This window comes from Geotrypetes seraphini, chromosome 6, assembly GCF_902459505.1.
Source record: "Geotrypetes seraphini chromosome 6, aGeoSer1.1, whole genome shotgun sequence".
NCBI lineage: Eukaryota > Metazoa > Chordata > Amphibia > Gymnophiona > Dermophiidae > Geotrypetes > Geotrypetes seraphini.
Genome location: NC_047089.1, coordinates 160,858,486 through 160,879,113, shown reverse-complemented (window position 1 = coordinate 160,879,113; position 20,628 = coordinate 160,858,486). Strand labels below are relative to the sequence as shown.

The window sequence follows — 20,628 nt, the reverse complement described above, 5'->3', positions numbered from 1 at the left end:
AATCGTCATGAACGCATGCTCCGCACGCTTTAGAATTTCTCTACCGGCCACGGATCCATGAAAATAGAAGTGCGCATGCGTGCTAAGGGTATTATTATATAGGACAATAAAAACAATATGAGGAAAATATTGAAAAATAAGTATGGGATTTAAGCACAAAAAAAGAAGACAAAAGTTTGACGCACAGAAAAGGAAACTGAAGACACAGCTTCTCAGCTTCACAGAAAAAAGAACTGATGGTCTCGCGAGCCAACACTGGATGGGAAGGCACAGGCACACGTGCAGTATGGGCATTGCCTAAAGACTTAAGATGATAGTACGCTTGGTATTGTTTATACTAGGTTCCATGGCTAACTTCATCTACATGTAAGAATATTATGCTTGCCTGTCCTTCAAAAATATAAAGTTTTTGGAGAAAAATACATTTCACTTTATTTCTTACCTGGCATACTTTTAAGTAGTTTTGAGTTACACATATGCCCTTTCCATATATCAGTAAGGATATATTCCATGCGTTTCGCCCGCCACAAGAAGTTAAATACCCTGAGGTAATGGCTCATGCATTCTCTAGTAAATACCTATAAAATACAATTAAATATAGTCAAAATGACAAAAGTAATTTTAAATAATTGCTCTTCTCATACATCATTTCTTATTCAAAAAGTGTTTTTCCCCCCTTTATGTACAGATATATAAGATTATTTATTGAATAAGGCCTTTAGGATTAATTACATTAATTTTTTTTCCTATGTACACTTAGGCCAGGATTCTGTATTGGGCCTACATCCGCCCAAACTAAACCCGATTCTGTAACCGACGTCCATGTTGCAGACGTCAGTTACAGAATCGGGTTACTTTAGACGCGGCCACTATATTTAATCGCGGCAAGGGAACTCCCTGCCACGATTAGTACAGCGGCCACAGCTACAGCCGCCAGTCTGCCCTCTCTCCCCCCCCGACCATCGCAGGAGGGTGCTCGACCCCTTCTGCCCACAGAACGCCACGATCGCCGGCATGAAGGTGCTCAACCTATCCTGCTGCCAGACCCCCCCCAATGACCCCCCCAATCAAAATACTCCAAAAGCCCCTTCCCAGACCCCCCCCAATGAAACCCTCCACCCCAGAACCCCCACCCTCAGGCTTACCCGCAAGTTGGCCAGACGGGTCCTCGCACCGTCCGGTCAGCAAGCCTGCCTCTGTCCAAAATGAGGCGAGCTCGCCCCTCCCCTGCCCAACCCATAGGATCCTAGGGCCTGATTGGCCCAGGCGTCTAAGGTCCCTTCTATGGTAAATTGAGCACCTTCCTGGCTGGCAATCGTGGGTTCTGTGGTCAGGAGGGGTTGGGCACCCTTCTGCCGCAATCATCGGGGGTGGGGTCTACCGGCAGGCAGGGTTGAGCACCTGCCTGCCGGCAATCGTGGGTTCTGTGGGCAGGAGGGGTTGGGCACCCTCCTGCCGCAATCATCGGCCTATATTGTAAGCATCTCCCGCTCTACTAGGGAGATGTGTAGGGCCGCCTAGGTTCACCTAAGGCTACTGCCTAGCCTTAGGCGAGCTTAGGTGGGCTTGCGGGCCTCCCTAGATTCCCAAAGACGCCTTCAATATAGGTGGCCTGCCTGGGGAGCATTTTTTTTAAGAAAACGTACCTCCCAATTGGCTGATAAGACAGCTGTAGGATGCCTACAGCTGCCTACAATCAGGACGCACTTTACAGAATTGAGGCCAAAGAGGGCAATTCTACAAGTAAGCACTTCCATTTAGCTGCCTTCATTCTGCCCAGAGAGAGTCTATTCTATAATGGCACCCAGATTCCATTACAGAATACCAGTGTAACCTGGTACCGGCATGCCATACATTTACACACCTGCAGTTACACCAGCCATAGACCTGGCATAAATACAGTTATATAAATGCAGAAGGGATACGCTTTTCTTACAGTAATCTGTAAGTATTGCACAGCAGTCTCAGCCATTTTCCTGCCCATTCTCCATCCAATTGTACAGGTATACCTTCTTGCAAAAATGCACTATACCACTTACATATACATTACAGAATAGTGCTTATAGTGTTCTGCTGGCACTTTCATGGGTAAATGTACACTTAAGGCAAGAAAAAGCAGGAATCACCTCCACAAGTGAATAGCAAACAAACAAACAGTGGATATGTCTAAAAACACAAGTGTGCTTATTTATTTTAAAACTCTGCTTTATTTGTGTGATGACTCGACACGTATGTTTCGACCCCAATGGCCTTTCTCAGGAGTCTACAAATTATTGGCACACAAAATATTAAAAGCAAGTTAAAAAATATTTAAATGACAATTTACATACATATCTATAAAAACATACCAATAAAAACACAACCATATTCATATTCTATATCTAAAATATTCTATAAATAAAAATGAAAACCTGGACTAACAAAAGACGGAAAATGATGTGTATACACATTGATAGAAACATCCTTCATATTGACAGGAAACAAACAAAGTAGTATACAGATAGGCAAGTAAACGACTAAGTATGGACAGTATTTTGAGTATACATTCATTTTGATATATTTATAATACACATAGATGACACAATAAACCATAAGGGGTATATCAAAATAGACTAAAAAGTTGTATAAATCAAATTAAAAGAGAAAATAAATGATCAAACTGATCATGACCTTAAAAAGATAAAACATGTAGAGCATTGATTTGTTAGTATCAGAACACATTTGGAACGTAGTGCTATGTGATACAGACATCAGATGCTCCAGCTACAGAGACACTAAGCTTTTATTGGATAACACAGTTGGAGCACAATATCATGTGTAACTGACATCAGACACACAAGCTACACAGACTCTATAAGTTCAATAGAGAGGTAGCTGCCGTGCTTTCACTTTCTAGAAATTGCAGAGTTCACAAACTCAAATTAACTCCAAACAGGTATGTGTGTTTTTATTTCTTGACACCAAGAGGTATAAGCAGTGCTAATCCTAAGCGTTCCACATTTTTGTATTTACGATAGTTGAAAAGGATTGTGATCATTCATGCTTTTCTATTTCAAAGTACAATTTAGTAAAATATGATCATGGGAATTATATACTGCCTCGGGTAATGAGTTTTAAAAATGCATTTTCAGGTGCCGTTGCTAATTAACAATAACCTTATTGTTTATGGTTGTTTAATTGATGTGTCTTTCACAATACATCAATGTTTATTTTACCACTGCACCTGTGCTTGTTTCACCCTGAGTCCGTGGGATCCGGTCAGGCTCTCAATTATGTGATATTTCACGCACTGCTCTTTCATGCACTTTTTCAGCGCTTTTCATGTTTGGTAGCATAGCATTTGTAAATCTCTTCTATCATAGATCAGTTATGTTTGTATATTTCTTTTTATCATTGATTGACTGTCAGATTGTGGTTTAAAAATGATACACTAGATGACATTTTTATCCAAGTGATCCAATAGTTGTTATAATGCTTTTGGGCACAGCCAGTATTGAGGTGGTCCAAGTGATTGGAAGTAATTATGTGATTGAAAATGAAATACAGTCATGTGGAAAAATTAGGACACCCCGTGAAATTTTCAGTTCTTTCTTAAGAAATGTTCAAATATTGATGTCAAATCTCTTTTTTTTAATTTTATTTCTCTGGAAAAGAAAGTGATGTGATTTCAGGTAAACAACAAAATTTTTCTTGATTTACTCATGAAACAAAAGATATTCACAAAAATGTGTTTTCTGAGGAATAAATTAGGACACCCCCATATATCCTCCCACTTAAAGTGGCTCAAATCACACACAGGTGTATCACATCAGGTGCACATGCTTAGAGCTTCGTTACTCAGCATTTTAAAGGAGGTTTGCTCTACTTAAAACCTCAGACATTTAGTTTGGTGTGCTCATGACTGCTGAGAGTGAACACCATGGTGAGATCAAAAGAGCTGTCTGAGGCCTTCAGAAATAAGACTGTAGGATTGCCAACATGCCCAGGTCTGGCCATCCAAGTAAACTGACCCCCAGAGCAGACCGCAAGATACAAAATTAAGTCTCCAAAACCCCTAAAATGTCATCATGGGACCTACAGCAGGCACTTGTTATTGTTGTTGTGACAGTGCATGCCTTTACAATCAGAAAGAGACTGCACAAATTTAACTTGCATGGGAGGTGTGCAAGGAGGAAACCTTTGCTCTCTAAGAGAAACATCAAAGCCAGACTGAAGTTTGCCATAGAGAACGTAGACAAACACCAGGACTTCTGGAATAGTATGGACAGATGAGTCTAAAATTGAATTATTTGGACACCAGAAAAGAGGACATGTTTGGCATACACCAAATACAGCATTCCAGGAAAAGAACCTCATACCAACTGTGAAACATGGAGGTGGAAGTGTCATGGTTTGAGTATGCTTTGCTACAGCAGGACCTGGCCAGCTCACTATCATAGACTCCACCATGAATTCTACTGTGTATCAGAGGGTGCTTGAGGAATATGTGAGACCATCTGTAAGAAAATTAAAGCTGAAGCGGAACTGGACCCTGCAACATGATAATGACCCAAAACATACCAGTAAATCCACCACGGACTGGCTGAAAACAACAAAATGGAGAGTCCTGGAGTGGTCGAATCAAAGTCCTAGTCCTGATCTTAATCCCATTGAGATGCTGTGGGGTGATTTGAAATGGGCTCTACATGCAAGAAACCCCTCAAACATCTGACACCTGAAAGAATTTTGCACTGAGAAGTGGGCCAAACTTTCCTAAGACCGATGTCAGAGATTGGTAGATGGCTTCAAGAAGCATCTCACTGCAGTTATTTCAGTCAAAGCTATTAGAATGTAGGGTGTCTTAATTTATTCCTCAGTTAGAACACACATTTTTGTGGATATCTTTTGTTTCATGAGTAAATCAAGGAAACTTTTTGCTGTTTACCTGCAATTACATCACTTTCTTTTCCAGAGATAAATTTTTTTAAAAATTGTCATCAATATGTGAACATTTCTTAAGAAAGAACTGAATATTTCATGGGGTGTCCTAATTTTTTCACACGACTGTATATGGATCATATTTGTTCTTCTTGATGTTTACAGTGCCTTTTGTGATGATGTTCTAATCTGTGATACATTTCACTCTGCAAAATACATTGTGTTAACAATAAGGTATGTTTCTGATACAACTAAGTATGGACAGTATGTTGAGAATACAGTCATATTGATAAGAAATATATCTATCTATATGTATACACACTAGTATTTTAGCCCGTTACATTAACGGGTGCTAGAATATATGTCTGTCTGTCTTTATTTCTGTCTCTCTCTCCCGCTGTCTTTCTGTCTGTCTCTCTCCCTGGCCCCCTTTATCTGTCTGTCTTTCTGTGTCTTTCTTCTTTTATTTCTGTCTCCCTTCCTCCCACTTTCTGTTTTTCTTTCTATCTATCTGTCTATCCACAGCAGCAGCATTCCCTCCCCCTCCATTTCCCTCCCCCCACACTACTTCCCTATGCAGCAGCAGCGTTTCCCCTACCACCCCTTTCCCTTCCCTTGGTCTGGCCGGCTCCCTTAGTCCCTTACCGCGCCCCCCCCCCTCCCTTCCCGCGGTCCCGACAAACCTGCCGATTCCAGCACCGTCTGCAGCACTCTACACACACTGCTTCGGGGCCTTCTGCCCTGATTTACTCTGCCACGTCCCTGATGACATCATCAGAGACGCTGCAGAGCAAATCAGTGCATGTATATATATATATATATATATATATATATATATATATATATATATATATATATATATATATATATATACACACACACACACTCACACATAGGTGACATAATATATATATAGGTGACACTATAGTGTCACCTATATATAATATATATATATATATATATATATATAGGTGACACTAACAAATGCTCTACATGTTTTCTCTTTTTAATGTCATGATCGGTTTGATCATTTATTTTCTCTTTTAATTTGATTTATACACATGATTTTAGTCGATTTTGATATATCCGTTATGGTTTATTGTGTCACCTATATATATATTATGTCACCTATGTGTGAGTGTGTGTGTGTGTGTATATATATATATATATATATATATATATATATATATATACATGCACTGATTTGCTCTGCAGCGTCTCTGATGATGTCATCAGGGACGTGGCAGAGTAAATCAGGGCAGAAGGCCCCGAAGCAGTGTGTGTAGAGTGCTGCAGACGGTGCTGGAATCGGCAGGTTTGTCGGGACCGCGGGAAGGGAGGGGGGGGGGCGCGGTAAGGGACTAAGGGAGCCGGCCAGACCAAGGGAAGGGAAAGGGGTGGTAGGGGAAACGCTGCTGCTGCATAGGGAAGTAGTGTGGGGGGAGGGAAATGGAGGGGGAGGGAATGCTGCTGCTGTGGATAGACAGATAGATAGAAAGAAAAACAGAAAGTGGGAGGAAGGGAGACAGAAATAAAAGAAGAAAGACACAGAAAGACAGACAGATAAAGGGGGCCAGGGAGAGAGACAGACAGAAAGACAGCGGGAGAGAGAGACAGAAATAAAGACAGACAGACATATATTCTAGCACCCGTTAATGTAACGGGCTAAAATACTAGTGTGTATACATATAGATAGATATATTTCTTATCAATATGACTGTATTCTCAACATACTGTCCATACTTAGTTGTATACTTGCCTATCTATATACAACTTTGTTTAAGTTTCCTGTCAATATGAAGGATGTTTCTATCAATATGTATACAAATAGTTTTCCATCTTTTGTTGGTCTAGGTTTTCATTTTTATATATAGAATATTTTTATGGTTGTGGTTTTATTGATGTTTTTTATTGATATGTATGTAAATTATTATTTATATATTTTTTAACATGTTTTTATTATTTTGTGTGTCAATAATTTGTAGAATCCTGAGGCAGGCCATTTGGGCCAAAACACCTGCATGTCGAGTCATCGCACAAATAAAGCAGAGTTTTTAAATAAACAAGCACACTTGTGTTTTTGGACATCTCCACTGTTTGCTCATTTGTTTTTTAAATGTATACTTATGAATAAGTGCTGATATTCTAAACATTTACACCAATGTTTCCTTAAGGAATGGCCTAGTGCATGCAAATTTTTTTTCAAGTGAGCAACAATTTAACCCCCCCCCCCAACAATATTTGATCCCAGTATTAGCAATGTATTTCTGCATATAGCACAAAAAAACAGCACACATATGGTAACTGATTTAGTTTAATTAATTTTTTATAATTTATTTTGTTTGAAAGTTGGATTGTATTTTTGTGAGCAACTATGTAAAAATGTATAAGTGATCTCTCATATGCTCTGCTTATAGGAAATATAAATTTACACATGTAATGGGTGCGTTAAGCATGAGTGTTAAGTTATAGAATTTCTCTTTGCATGGGGAAAATAGTTAAAAGCACCATTTTAATAATAATAATATTGATTATAAAGTGCCTCCCATACTAAATGTTTCCAAAACAACTCAAAATGTAATATTTATTTTAAAAAATGCAGACACTTGTTAGATAAAATGTGTGGTACCAATTTTGTTGCCAGATCCTTAAGACCAATTGTAAAGAATAGTAATGAGAAGGGAAAAGACTATTATTATTTATTTATAAATTTTTATATCATTCATGCAACAGACAATCAAAATGGATTACAACCTTCAAATACTACTTTCAAATTATTACTCAGTTATAATTCAGTAAACTGAGGCTCTGAAAGATTAAGGGGGAAGGTGGTCATTTACTAACAGCTTATGCAAATACTGCAATAGGCCCTGCCATAGACAATGAGTATTACTAGCACTAGCTCATGGTGTCAAATGACTTTCCAGGTTCAGTCAGATTCAGTAGGAATAGAAGCCTCAAAAATCTTCTGGCTAAAAGGGAAGATTAGGTTCTTACTTCGATAATCTTTCCAGTATAAAGGAACATGAGTCTTGGGTTATTCACCATTACCTGTGAGTTGTGCAGAAGGAATCAACCACAGCTTTTCAACTCTGCCTCCTTGAAGTCAGTGGGCAGTGCCCCATTCCTCAGTTCATACCAAAACAGGTGATCATCCCTAAAAGAGGAGAAATAACAATGAGAGCATGGGGAGCTCCCCAAAAAATCAAGACAATGAATTACACTCCAAGAACTTTAATGAAAATAAGGTGGAACCATCAATAACATTTATACAGCTGTTATATTCTCTCCGATGAACTTTGCCACAGCGAGCTATTGCATCAGTTATTGTACTTGCTTGACAGATGAATAAACCTCATCTTTATGCTCTCTTGGCTACTCCAAGGCAAGCATTTAGAGAAACATATACATATCTGAAGCAGTAAGCAGGCTAAACTGATATCCAATCCAATCCAATATCTTATATACCGGGACATTCCCAAAGGGGACTCAAACCGGTTAACAAAATTTAGCTCAAAAGAACATAGGAAAACAATAATTGGACAGGAAGATCGTCTATTACAATCCATTATTTGTCAGCTAAAAATTCATTAAACAGATACGTCTTCAAAGTTTTTCCTAAAACATGTCAAAGAGGAGAGGAGTCTAATTTCTAAAGGGAGGTCATTCCAGATTTTTACCAAAGCAAATGCCATAGAGCAGGGCTGCCCAAGTCCGGTCCTCAAGAAATACGGGCAGGCCAGGTTTTCAAGATATCCATAATGAATATGTATGAGAGAGATTTGCCTGCACTGCCTTCTTGGTATACAAATCTCTCATATGCATGTTCATTGTGGATATCCTGAAAACCAGTAGATCAGACCGGACTTGGGCAGTCCTGCCATAGAGTATGAAAGCCTACCTAAAGTTTGAATACCTCTAATAGAAGGGAATATTAATTTAAATTTATGTATTCCTCTAGTAGAAGGAGGTTGAGAATTAAAAGAAAGGGTAAGTAATGGGGAAAAGATCCCATATAGACTTTTAAAAACAGCATTAGCACTTTTGAACTGAATCCTCCAATATACCGGGAGCCAATGCAGTGCCCTCGGTAATAGAGTAACATGATCGTATCTACTCTTACTGAAAATCAATTTGGCAGATGGATAAGCTGTAACCTCTTTAAGTTACACTTACTTAAACTGATGTAAAGAAAATTTTCATAGTCCAAGACAGGCATCATGTTCCTTTATCTTGGAAAGATTATTGAGGTAAGAACTAGAGAATGGCATGGGGAAAAATTTGTCCTCGTTCCCGCAGGAACTCAATTTCCCCGTCCCCGCAAGTTTTTTTGCTGTCCCGGTAAGCTCTGCCTTAACCAGCACAAACCTCAAACACTTATGATATTAAAGTGTTTGAGGCTTGTGCAGATGAGGATGGAGCTTGCAGGAATGGGGCAGGGACAGGAAAAGAACTCGCGAGGATGGGATGGGAATATGAGTCCCCGCAGGGACGGGGAAAAATTTGACCTTGTGTCATTCTCTAATCTTCCCTTCCAGTGCAAAAGGAAAATGAGTCTTGACCAGTGGGATGTACCAAAGCTGTCCCCCAAGTCTAGGGCAGGGCAGGGCAGATGAGCCTGCTGCTAGCACCAAGTACCAAAACGTGGTGCCCATTTGTGTTGTCACATCCACTCTGTAAAGCTATGTGAAAAAATGGAGAGTGGATCATATAGCTGCCCTACAAATTTCCTCAGGTGGGATTCTGCCTATGAAGCAACCACACTTCTAGTGGAATGTGCCTTCAAGGATATTAGTGGTTTTACCACAGTTAATGTATGCAAATGAAATAGCCATGCAGATCCATTTGGGAATAGAAACCTCAGATGCTGGCTTTTCCCATCTTTCAGGACTGGTGAGCACAAAAAGATGCTCTAAAATATGAAAATTATTTATCACCTCAAGAAAACAGAGAACTCTCCTCATGTCTAATAACTCCAAATCTTTATCCCTTTTCTTTACACCTACAGTCTGGAATGCAGGCAGTTGGACTTATGCGCCACACTGCTTGTTTCAAGCCATTTTTGTTTTTCTGCTCAAAGACATGTACATTACTTTTAGTTCATACTTTTATCTGTGTACCCTACATCATCTAGACCCCTGAGGAAGGTGGTTTCACCGAAACACAGACCGTGTAGGGTCCAGTAGGACAATCACACATGTATTACAAACTCAGACTTTTATTTGTATTTTTAAGTTTTTATTGTGAATAGCGAATAATAAATCATCTTTCAGAACATCCACATCCACATGTTTTTATCATTGGACTTACACCTTTGGCATTCGTAAATCTGAGGAACGGCTCTCTGCATGACAGAGTATAAACTCTTAAACCTTTCTTGCTGAGGCTACTACTACCAGGAAGACTGACTTGGTCAAATCCATCAGCGATGCCTCTTCTAAGGGCTTCTATGGGGCTTTACTGAGGGCCCATAGCATAATGGTAAGATGCAACCTCTCCCTTTAGAAACCTGGACACAACCGAAGAGAAGTCAAAGACTCTTTTTCCACTTGAGCACTAAAGCATGAGAGGTTTGCTACCTGTACCTTGAGGGAGCAAACTGCTAAGGCCTTTTTGAGACCATCCTGAAGAAAACAACAGGACTGCAGAAATTGGAGTCCTAAAAGGCTCAACTTTCTGATCTGCACACCAGCGTTGAAGTCTTCCAAACCTTAGTAGAGGCTGTGACTGTAGCTAGCTGCTTAGATCACAGGAAGGTAGCTATTAATCCCTTGAAATATCCTCTCTTTAGAGTTGTGTGCTCAAGAGCCATGCCGGAAGCACAAATTGTTCTGGATTCTCCAGGGTAACTGGACTCTGAGGTAGCAATGCTAGGTGAATATGCAGTCTGAGGAATTTGTCCTGCTGTAGCCGAATCAGAACTACATACCATGGATGATGCGGCTAATTCAGTGCCCGAGACACTTAAAGTTCAGTTCTTGAGCCACCCCAAAATCTCCCATAGACAGTAATAGACTGTACTCACAAAAATGTTTGGTGTTGTGTCTGCAACAGCTCGTACTGCAGCAGGACAACAGGAGAAGATTTCTGCCTCAGCAAGAATATATCATCCTCCAGCTACTTGTCTCTTCGATTTGTCTTTTAGACAAGCTTGGAAATCCTGAAACAATCGACCCCCCATCATGCTTCTTCAGACGGGGAACACAGCCGGCACCCACTACAGCCCTCTGGAATAACACAGGGCCACTCAGCCAGCGCTAAAGCATCTGATGAATCTGGGGTGAGCTGAGCTTCCAGGAGAACATGCTTCGAGCTATCCTCAATTTTAGTGCAGGCTGGCTAGGTAGGTTTACTGCGAAAGGGTTGTACCCTCAGCTACATCCTCTGAATCAGAGACTGTTTATCTTCTCCCAGGCAGAGCTGTCCCAGGAATCCTGGGAACCTCTGGAGCACTGTGAAGCCTCGAACTTCAGATTAAAACCCGAACATAATAAATCCACTGAAGAGCAGAAGAAAAAATCCTTCTCAACTCGCCTTGCAGAAGGGAAAACTGAGGAGATGGGGCACTGCCTACTGACACAAGGAGGCAGAGCTGAAAAGCTGTGGATGATTCCTTCTGCAAAACTCACGGGTAAAGGTGAATAACCTGCTGGTCAAGACTTATGTTCCTTTTACATTGGAATCAATATTGTTAAATAAAAGGAAATCTTGTACACATAAAATTAGATGGTCCCTAACGATAAAATACACTGTCAGAAATACTGCAACTCAAGCACACATGAGTGTTCTGCAAACAAGAATACTTCAGATGATCACCATCTCAGCTGCAGGCATTTTGTGTAACAGAAAATGAAGTGCTTTAAAAAATATATTGATCTGAGTCACTCAGTCATATCTAAGGTTGAACCTGGGAAAACCTACTTTCAATGAAAACATCTATTGCCTGTTTACAAGCAGATAAGTGATAACACTGAATTGATTTCTCTTTGCCATATCTTTAACACTCAAATACATTTATAAATACACACAACTGCAACAGGTAGTCATCAAAATAAAAGTACTGTGCTTAATGTGCCATGCTTTTTTAAGGCAGTCTGATAAATTAATTTAGATTCAAAATGTACAGTAACAGAAAATGAAAATTGTTTTCAATAAAATCTTTGTCATTTTTAATAAGTAGAAAGATTAAGTTAGTGTGGCTAAATTGTTGATGCATGAGCTGGGCATCATAAGAGATGAAAGCCAGATTAGAAACCAATAAATTAAATTAAAGTACATATTGAAAATTATCAAAGCCCAAAAGAATGAATTATATAATGCACACTATATCTATTTGTAGAAGAAGCAGTCTTTTTTCTGTTCAAACTTTGACTATTTAATATCTTCGTAAGGACACACCACTATCCTTTACTTGTGGTAAAAGCATTTTGAATAATAGTGCTATTATTTTCTCATCAGTTCTAATGAACTCTACATATCATTTTTTTTAAACAGTACAAAACTACTATTGACCTGAAATACATTTTACAGTTCCTTGCAAATTATCCCAAATTAGTTGCTACCATCTATGAATAAAGGAATATAATGAACAAGCCATTTAATAAGTAAATGCTTGAATCTCCAAAGGAACAGAGGAATTATTTTTAATAAAGAACCAGACCATTTTAGCACTCATTAATAATTTACAGAAATTGAGAATTTGACTGAAGTGCTAATATAGGGGTCCTTTTATTAAGGCGCGCCAGCCATTTTAGCGTGCAAGCTAAACGCTAATGCATCCGTTTGCCTGGAATAGGCTGCCTGAATCAATACGTCATGCTCCATCCCTGGCAGTATTCAAATCCAAGCTAAAAGCCCACTTTTTTGAAACTGTTTTCAACTCTTAATTCCCACTCAGATACCTATACCCACTGTATCATTTCCTCTACCATAATCTCCCCAACCCTGTAATTTCCTGTCTAAATTAGATTGTTAGCTGTTCTGAGCAGGGACTGTCTATTGCAGGGGTGCCCAATACGTCGATCGCGATCGACAGGTCGCTCACTCAGGCGACCCCAGTCGATCGCAGAGCGGGTTCCCTTTCCTTCTCTTTTTTTCCCCTCCTGACTAGCCCACTCCTGAATTCTGCTGCTGCCGCCATTACTCAACATTTAAAAAAAAACCGGCTTGAAGAACTTATGCTCTGGGGGCTAACGTGTGCATGTACCGGCTTCCCTTCTCTTCCCTCTGAAACCGGAAGTTATGGCGGGGGGGGGGGGGGGGGAGAGAGAAGGGAAGCGGACACGCACATGTTAGAGCCCCGTTCGCGGGCTAAAGCGGGAGACAGGTCAGTTAAGCTTGCGATTTGCTCTTATTGCTGCCAGGTCCTGCCTACTTTCTGTTTCCTCAAAGGCAGGACCCGGCAGCATTTTTTTCCAATAGGTCGATCTTGGGCCATCAGCCTTCCTCTCCCCGACGTCAATTCTGCTGTCGGAGAGGAAGTTCTGGCCAACAGAACTTCCTCTCCGACAGCAGAATTAACGTCGGGGAGAGGAATGCTGGTGGGCCCGAAGCAGAGAGAGCTTGGCTGGCGGCCTGTTATCCGATGGCAGTGGCAGTGGCTTGGGGGAGGGCAGGGAGGGAGAAAGAGGGCAGGCAGGGAGACAGAAGGAAAGAAAAGAAACAGAAAAAAAGAAAGGGGCCATGAAGAGAGAAAGAAAGAGAGGGCAGGGAGAGAGGAAGAAAATGTTGTTGGGGGGGGGGGGAATGAGGTCAGGAGGAGAGGAAGCATACAGGCTAAAAGAAGGGAAGAAAGATTGGATGCACAGTCAGAAGAAGAAAGTGCAACCAGAGACTCATGAAATCACCAGACAAGGTAGGAAAAATGATTTTATTTTAAATTTAGTGATCAAAATGTATCTGAATTTATATCTGCTGTCTATGTTTTACACTGTGGTCCCCTTTTACTAAACCGCAATAGAGGTTTTTAGCGCAGGGAGCCTATGAGCGTCGAGAGCAGCACTGGGCATTCAGCGCAGCTCCCTGCGCTAAAAACTGCTATCGTGGTTTAGTAAAAATGGAGGTGGGTATTTGTCTGTTTTTGTATGGTTGTTAGTGAGGTGACAGTGCATAGAGTCATCTGCTTTGACCTCTTTGAAAAACCCTGGAATAGGAATGATGATTAACATTTTCTATGCGTATAGTGTGCTTTGTGGTTTTTTTTTAATTTTATTGTTGGTAGATCATTTTGACTTGATCATTTTAAAAGTAGCTCGCAAGCCCAAAAAGTGTGGGCACCCCTGGTCTATTGTATGTTAAAATGTATAGCACTGCGTACATCTTTTCAACGCTATAGAAATAATAAATAGTAGCACACGCTAAAATGGCTGGTGCACCTTGGTAAAAGGACCCCACAGTAAACACATCCTCAATGCCAAGTGATCTTTTCAATCAAAGTCCTTAGGCTAAAGGGGGATCATTAGAAATTGCTAATATATTTTGTCGCAATGTAATAAAATTATCTGCAGTAGCATACAGTATGCTACATGACCTTACCGTTGCAATTGGTCCATCAACATGATAGTCAAGACTAAAGACATCCCATCCAGTGTCTCCCGGTGATACCTAGGTAAGAAGAGCACTGTACTTATCCACAATCATAAACATAAAACAACAGTAATAGTCAAACACATGATTTTTGTAGCATAAATCCACATACTATTAAAAAAAAAAAACTTTCAGAAAATTTTCTATGAAAAAATTATCAATCACAGGAACGACAACCTCCTTGCCACTATCATTCAAACATGCTCCAAAGGTTTTTAGCTTTCTCTGCAAAAATATACATATACTAGTTTACTTAAATGTGCTCTTTCATACTGTGTGTGCAGGTTTATAAAACTCTAAGACCCAAAATAAAGAATATATATTTTAATTAATGGTGTATAATCTTGCATTTTATATTAGACATAGGGAAGAGGAAGGCTGACGTACGGAGAGGTGGATTTTTTTTTTTTGCTTGTACATACTTCAGTTGTAAGTGGTATAAAAAATAGTATTCACTCACCTATCTGAATCATAAATCTGAGACTTTCCTATTGGAATGTACAGGTAAGAATCTTCTAAATCTACAGAATACAAAAAAAGATCACCTGCCTAAGAGCTTATGCTATTATCAGTAAAGATTGTATCTTAAAATTCTTTTTCAATTTAGCAGTTTCTAGCACAATAGAAACTGGTCTCTTTTTTGGCCATCGTGTAATTATCTTTCATTTGAAAATGCCAATTTTTCTATAGGGTTTTTTTTTTGTTAAGCTTGCAACTGAACCCAGCCATCATGGATAAAGAAGTGAGGCAGCAAATACATTCCATAGTTTGCAGCATGACAGGAAATACTTCAGTTAAATATCTACTTTCACACTATTCTGTTTGCTACATAATCTCTGGATCAGCTTTATATAACAATAATCATTCATTGTTCTGCTCAAATAGGCTCTATTTCTGCCTAAAAATGATCCCAAAATCATTTAGCTCACATAAGGATATTTGGCAATTCAGTTGACTATGGTCTAAAGTGCTTGAATAATCCTAGATATGTGCTACTTCTTACCTGATAGACTTCATTACTTAAGAGATGAGTTATTGAATGGTGTCATTAAGTGGCAAGATCTTAGCCTAGTGATTTCCAAACTGAGTTAAATTAGATTGTAGAATCTGTTTGTATATATGTTTGCATAAATTGAAGGTTTCTCAGCATATGAAGAAATATTTTAGGGATTTTGCTATCACTGTCCAAACCTATCCTCCCCCCCCCCCGCCCCTCACATTTGAGAAACAGAACAGAAACTGTATTGATGAAGCAAACCACAAATCTCCCAAATCTTTACATCTATACTATTTCAATTGTTGACTAATTTATCATACATGGGTTCAAACCAATCTGTAGAAACTTTTATATCAAAGGCTAAAAAAAAGTAATCACAGAGAAGATTATTTAACTTCTGACAAAGTGGACTATTTTTCCATGAAAGTTCATGCCTCAACAAATTGGTTAGTCTGTAAGATGTCATCAACCTCTTTTATCAACTTGTTACCCTATAAACAGATTTAGTACTCAGGAGATGAACCTTTACTCCAAAAACTCTAGAAAAATATGCTCACTGTACTTACTCTTCTCTAATTTACTGCCCTTTATTTTTAACTATTACAGAACCCTTGGCAGTAGGGGAGGCTATGGTTAGAAAGTCTGCCACCTTACAATAAGGAATAGGCCAATTACTACCGTGTTTTCCCCAAAATAAGACTTACCCCGAAAATAAACCCTAGCATGATTTTCAGGGTAGGTCTTAATATAAGCCCTGCCCCCGAAATAAGCCCTAGTCGCCAGCAGCTGCACTTTCCACCCTCCCGCTCCCGACCCTTCCATCTCTCCCTCCCATCTGAACCCCGATCGCGAGACCAAAATACCTAGTAACAAGCGGCAGCATCGGCAGCACAGGCTGCATCGTGGCCTTCTCATGCCCAGGTGTTCCTCTGCCACATCACTAATAATGTCATCAGCAACGCGGCACGGAATGTCTAGGCAGGTATTTTGGTCTTGTGGGCGGGGTTCGGATGGGAGGGAGAGATGAAAGGGTCAGCGGGGTGTGTGTGCAGCAGCAGGGGGATGGGAGAGGTAGAAACATGCTGCATGGGGGGATGGGAGGAAGGGAGGGATAGAAGCTGCAAGGGTTCTGTTGCACAAGGGTAGGGATAGAAGCTGCAAGGGTTCTGCTGCATAGGGGGTTGGGAGGGAGGGATAGAAAGATACTGCACAAGGGGATGGGTGAGAGGGAGGAAAAATGCTGCACATGTGGGGGAGAGAAAGGAAATAAGAAGAATTGGGGTGGAGGAGAGGAAGGGAGAGATGATCATTGTACATGAAAAAAATAAGACCTTCCCAAAAATAAGACCTAGTACCATATTTGGGCCCAAAATTAATATAAAACAGTGTCTTATTTGGGTATAATCTCTCAATATAAGTCAAAGTCACTGCTGTACATTGCTACAAAATAAGATACAAGATCTGTACAGTCCATACAGTCTGCCCAATAAAGAGGCCAGAGCTGAATCTAGTACTCTCCACAGGTTCCATTGCTTCATGATTTAACACTTGTATACTTAATCTCTGTCTCTATCAATTTTAGTTATGAAATCACTGGGGTAATAATAGTTAGAAACTAGTGGAAGTCAGAAAATGCTAGAATCCAGAAAAATCAAACTGACCTCACATTCAAGTTAGTAACCTAACCATAGGATTGTAACCACAAATTTCAAAGTCACTCAGAGATATGAAACTCTTCAAGGGGGGACCGCACCCCCCTAGTGGTGAACCAGAGTTTACTTTCCAGTCATTGCAACAGTTTCAATGCTGGTTACGCTCCAAGGTTGATTAAACAAAAAAATAAATAAATAAAGATTGTTACAGTCTTTCATCTATCAATTTTAGAGCAGACTGTAGACTGTAGAAGTCTGTCTGTCTGTAGAAGTCTGTCTGTCTTTTTTTTTTTTTAATCTTTATTCATTTTTAAACTTATAATAGGTATGATAACATATCCATACAAATAATCATAAATATATCACTTAATAATCAACAATGATACATATAATATTCTCTTATATATTTAGTTATGCAGATGATTTTACGATCATCATCCCATTCGTTAATTCTATCTCTGAAACTATTCCTAAAGATTCAGAAGCCATAAACGTGATGGAGCACTGGATGACAACCTTTAGGCTCAAACTTAATTCAGAAAAGACAACTTTCTTCGTTGTTTCGCCGCTTGACACCAAATCACCACTATGTATCAATAATCTTAATTACCCTATCCAACCTACCATAAAGATACTAGGTGTAACTTTGGTCAGTGCCTAACCATGAGAGACCAGGTGGACTCCTTGATCAGAAAGGGATTTTTCACTCTCTGAAAACTCAGATCCATTAAAGCTTTATTTCGATACAGCGGCATTCAGAACCCTAGTCCAATCCCTTGTACTGAGTCTACTTGACTACTGTAACATCGCCTATTCAGCGTTTACAATTGATGCAAAATGCAGCGGTCAAACTGATCTTTGGGCTGAGGAAGTTTGACCACGTGACACCCTACTACTGGCAGCTGCATTGGCTGCCAATGGAGGCTCGCGTAAAGTTTAAATTTGCCTGCTTCTGCTTCAAAGCACTACACGGACTTGCCCCTTAATATATAACTGACCTTTTCGTCTTCTCAGCCAACAGACACAAGAGAAGCTCACATTCCAACTTCGTTTCCCCCCAGTGAGAGGTTGTAAACTGAAAAAAACACCATGAACATCTTCTCTCGCACCAAGCAGCATCATGGGGTAAAGACCTAGAACAATTGCTTTCACCCACTACTTATGAGGAATTTAGGAAACGTCTGAAAACACACCTGTTCCTAAAGTATCTAGACAACTGATCCTCTCTTCTCTCTCCCCTCTATAGCGATTAACTTGTTCTATTGATCACTCTCTCCTCAAAAATGGATTTCCTGTCCTATTAACCCTCTTTCTTCCTCCCCTCTTAAAGTCAATCAATTTGTACCTTTGCTTAATCTTTGTAAACCACATAGAACTTCACGGTATTGCGGTATATAAGCTGTTATTATTATTATTATTATCTCCTCCCCCTCCCCACCCTTATCTATCATATAATCAATACTTATAAAACATATAACAATAAAAATACCCTCCCTCCCACCCCATAATTGAACTTGCTGTCAAAGTCCAATCTAACCTTGATCCTGATCTATTTTTGCCATTTACGGGACCCAGACTATAGAAGTCTGACCAGCATTGGTCATACTTCCCAACTTCTGAAATTGTCATCAAAATTCACGCCATAAAGTTATTTATTTTTTGCATTAATTTAATTCCATCCTTTTTCCATAAAAGCAAAAATTAAAATAACCTCATAGCTGGAGTGAGGTTTGATGGCAGATTCAGAGGTTGGGAAGTATGACCAATGCCGGGCAGACTTCTACAATATGGATCCTGTAAATGGGCAATAAGGCTGCAGTGGACTTCATAGAAACATGACAGCAGATAAAGGCCAAATGGCCCATCCAGTCTGCCCATCCACAGTAACCATTATCTCTTTCTCTCTCTGAGAGATCCCATGTGCCTATCCTACGCCCTCTTGAATTCAGACACAGTCTCTGTTTCCACCACCATTTCCAGGAGACTGTTCCACGCATCTACCACCCATTTAGTAAAAAAAGATTTCCTCAGATTACTCTGGAGCCTTTTACCTCTTAACTTCATCCTATGCCTTCTCATTGCTGAGTTTCCTTTCAAATGAAAGAAGACTCGACTCATGCACATTTATATTACGTAGGCATTTAAACGTCTCTATCATATCTCCCCTCTCTCGCCTTTCCTCCAAAGTATACAGATTGAGATCTTTAAGTCTGTCCCCATATGTCTTATCACGAAGACCACACACCATTTTAGTAGCCTTCCTCTGGACCTTCGATGGAGTTTTGTTTCTTTATTCACTACAGTTTATAAAATAGGCATTTTGTAGTTGAAAGTCTGTCCTATACTAAAAGACACCCAACTCTAACCAATACTTCTAATAAATAAATTAGAGAAGTTCTTTCATGTCTCTGGAGACATATCTGTATCAATTCACTATGACACAGTTGTACAGGAGCAAAAATTTCTACACTCTCCCTTCATATTTAAGTTCTGGAGAGCACAGAAGTGAAAGTTTGTTAACTTACATCTATAGCTGCACTACCATCATCCCAAACACAATCCTATTGGATGACATGAAACTGCATTACTTACTTAGATTATTTTTACCAATGGAGATTCCTAGCACAAACAGCTGCTCCGCTCACAGTCCTAATGCAATAATGGATGCAACACACTTGGGTCACAACTACCAAACATAATTTTGCAACGGACAGCAACCCAATAGCCATAGAGTATGCATATAAAAACTAAAGTTCTTACAGCAGCCTTTCTGTTGACTTTAGTAGTCAACTATCAGCTGAACATAGAAGTGCTTTGAGAGGGAAGAATAACCCAAATCATAAATACCAGAAGTTGGGGTCCACCTTAGGGGTCAGTGCCCAAGAAAAAGATCTAGGTGCCCCATGTGCGGCAGCGGCCAAAAAAAGCAAACAAGATGCCAGGAATTAGGGATGGTAAATAGTGTCTTTGTATCGCTCTATGGTGCGACCTCACCTTGAGTACTGTATTCACTTCTGGTCACCATATCTTAAAAAAAGATAAAGTGGAGTTAGAAAAAGTTCAAAGAAGAGCGACTAAAAATGATAAAGGGGATGGAACTCCTCTTGTATGAGGAAAGACTAAAGAAGTTAAAGCTCTTCATCTTGGAAAAGAGATTGCTGAAGGGAGATATGATTGACGTTTGCAAAATCCTGAGAGGTATAGAACAGTTACAAGTGGATTTATTTTTTTACTCCATCAAAAATTACAAAGACTGGGGTGGGGGTGGGGGGGGACATTCAAAAGTTACAGGGGAATACTTTTAAAACCAACAGGAGGAAATATTTTTTTCAGAGAATAGTTAAGCTCTGGAACACGTTGCCAGAGGATGTGGTAACAGTGGTTAACATAGCTGGTTTTAAAAAAGGTTTGGACAAGTTCTTGGAGGAAAAGTCCATAGTCTGCTATTAAGAAAGACATAGGGGAAACAACTGCTTG

The 20,628-nt window shown here is 39.8% G+C and overlaps 1 protein-coding gene across 2 annotated transcripts in view; it reads right to left on the bottom strand.

Annotated features, from left to right (window-relative positions):
• TUBGCP3 (tubulin gamma complex associated protein 3) overlaps positions 1 to 20,628 on the bottom strand; it is a 323,260-nt gene that overhangs the window by 62,057 nt on the left and 240,575 nt on the right. For both annotated transcript variants that reach the window (XM_033948055.1, XM_033948053.1), the window contains exons 16-17: positions 14,452 to 14,520; positions 443 to 578 (exon numbers count right to left, since the gene is read on the bottom strand). In XM_033948055.1, coding sequence (XP_033803946.1) covers positions 443 to 578; positions 14,452 to 14,520 — 205 coding nt within the window. The remainder of the gene's footprint in view (positions 1 to 442; positions 579 to 14,451; positions 14,521 to 20,628) is intronic.